Raw genomic sequence first — 2,500 nt, 5'->3', positions numbered from 1 at the left:
TGTTTTTGAGGAACTAATGTTAAAACACGAGTTCACAATCCTTTATAAGACAGGAGTGCTGCGCTGTTTTTAGGAATCTATAGCAATAACGCTGGTTATTTGACAGATATGTTTTGCTATTTTTAAGGGTTGTTTGCCAACAAACTAGTCAAAAATATTCTGCGTTTTTTTCGGAATTTATTTTAAAATGCTGATTTTAGCAATCTACTGCAACATTGCTAGATAAAGATCATCTATGTAATGGGAATAGTCTGCTGTTTTTAGGTTTGACTGTAGCAACATGCTATCAAAAACACCCCATTTATACAGGGACAATTTTGCTGTTTTAGGAACTACCACTACTACAAACCCCGTTTGCTTATGAGTTGGGAAATTGTGTTGGATGTAAACATAAACGGAATACAATGATTTGCAAATCCTTTTCAAGCCATATTCAGTTGAATGCACTACAAAGACAAGATATTTGATGTTCAAACTCATAAACTTTATTTTTTTTTTGCAAATAATAATTAACTTAGAATTTCATGGCTGCAACACGTGCCAAAGTAGTTGGGAAAGGGCATGTTCACCACTGTGTTACATGGCCTTTCCTTTTAACAACACTCAGTAAAGGTTTGGGAACTGAGGAGACACATTTTTGAAGCTTCTCAGGTGGAATTCTTTCCCATTCTTGCTTGATGTACAGCTTAAGTTGTTCAACAGTCCGGGGGTCTCCCTTGTGTTTTTTTAGGCTTCATAATGCGCGGAGACAGGTCTGGACTACAGGCAGGCCAGTCTAGTACCCGCACTCTTTTACTATGAAGCCACGTTGATGTAACACGTGGCTTGGCATTGTCTTGCTGAAATAAGCAGGGGCGTCCATGGTAACGTTGCTTGGATGGCAACATATGTTGCTCCAAAACCTGTATGTACCTTTCAGCATTAATGGCGCCTTCACAGATGTGTAAGTTACCCATGTCTTGGGCACTAATACACCCCCATACCATCACACATGCTGCCTTTTCAACTTTGCGCCTAGAACAATCCGGATGGTTCTTTTCCTCTTTGGTCCGCAGGACACGACGTCCACAGTTTCCAAAAACAATTTGAAATGTGGACTCGTCAGACCACAGAACACTTTTCCACTTTGCATCAGTCCATCTTAGATGAGCTCAGGCCCAGCGAAGCCGACGGCGTTTCTGGGTGTTGTTGATAAACGGTTTTCGCCTTGCATAGGAGAGTTTTAACTTGCACTTACAGATGTAGCGACCAACTGTAGTTACTGACAGTGGGTTTCTGGAGTGTTCCTCAACCCATGTGGTGATATCCTTTACACACTGATGTCGCTTGTTGATGCAGTACGGCCTGAGGGATGGAAGGTCACGGGCTTAGCTGCTTACGTGCAGGGATTTCTCCAGATTCTCTGAACCCTTTGATGATATTACAGAGTGTATATGGTGAAATCCCTAAATTCCTTGCAATAGCTGGTTGAGAAAGGTTTTTCTTAAACTGTTCAACAATTTGCTCAGGCATTTGTTGACAAAGTGGTGACCCTCGCCCCATCCTTGTTTGTGAATGACTGAGCATTTCATGGAATCGACTTTTATACCCAATCATGGCACCCACCTGTTCCCAATTAGCCTGCACACCTGTGGGATGTTCCAAATAAGTGTTTGATGAGCATTCCTCAACTTTATCAGTATTTATTGCCACCTTTCCCAACTTATTTGTCACGTGTTGCTGGCATCAAATTCTAAAGTTAATGATTATTTGCAAAAAAGAAAAAAAAGTTTATCAGTTTGAACATCAAATATGTTGTCTTTGTAGCATATTCAACCGGATATGGGTTGAAAAGGATTTGCAAATCATTGTATTCCGTTTATATTTACATCTAACACAATTTCCCCACTCATATGGAAACGGGGTTTGTACATATAATGACCGTTTTTGGCTGCAAAAAGTTCAAAACATTGTCCTATAAATGTTTCTTAAATGTAGCTTTTGGTCTCTCGTTCTCAGAGCTACACAGGTCAGACTGGTGGTGGTGGAGGTGGAGGAGGTGGAGGAGGAGGAGGAGGTGGCAGCGGTGGAGGCAGCGGCTCGGCAAGTGGTAACGGAGCCGGGGACGAAGACTACGAGATCCCCCCCATCACTCCGCCCAACCACCCGGAGCCTCCTCTTCTTCACCTGATGGAGCATGACTCGGCGGGCTACCTGTGCCACTCGCTGTCACATAACGGCCTCATCAACCCGTACTCGTACCCGGAGCTGCCCACGCTCATGATGTCCAACATGCTGGCGCAGGACGGACAACTGGTCTCCAGCCAGATGCCCTCAGTGAGTAGCAATACATTGTACCTGGGGGCCGTACTGCACTAGAGTTGGAAAACCTGCACATGAAGTTCACATGGTCTTATAGTTGATACAAAGGACCCGGTTTAGTCAAACAATTTCTTCATGTCGACCAGGGGTGTCCAAACTTTTTCCACTGAGGGCCGCGCACTGAAAAATCAAAGCACGC

General features: G+C 43.6%; 1 protein-coding gene across 4 annotated transcripts in view; it reads left to right on the top strand.

Moving 5' to 3' along the window:
* LOC133643531 (thymocyte selection-associated high mobility group box protein TOX-like) overlaps positions 1-2,500 on the top strand; it is a 397,001-nt gene that overhangs the window by 281,924 nt on the left and 112,577 nt on the right. For all 4 annotated transcript variants that reach the window (XM_062038162.1, XM_062038161.1, XM_062038163.1 and 1 more), the window contains one exon: positions 1,999-2,316. In XM_062038162.1, the coding sequence (XP_061894146.1) occupies positions 1,999-2,316 (318 nt within the window). The remainder of the gene's footprint in view (positions 1-1,998; positions 2,317-2,500) is intronic.

The sequence above is a fragment of the Entelurus aequoreus genome, linkage group LG26 (genome assembly GCF_033978785.1).
Source record: "Entelurus aequoreus isolate RoL-2023_Sb linkage group LG26, RoL_Eaeq_v1.1, whole genome shotgun sequence".
Lineage (NCBI taxonomy): Eukaryota > Metazoa > Chordata > Actinopteri > Syngnathiformes > Syngnathidae > Entelurus > Entelurus aequoreus.
This window is presented reverse-complemented; position numbering and strand designations above follow the sequence as displayed.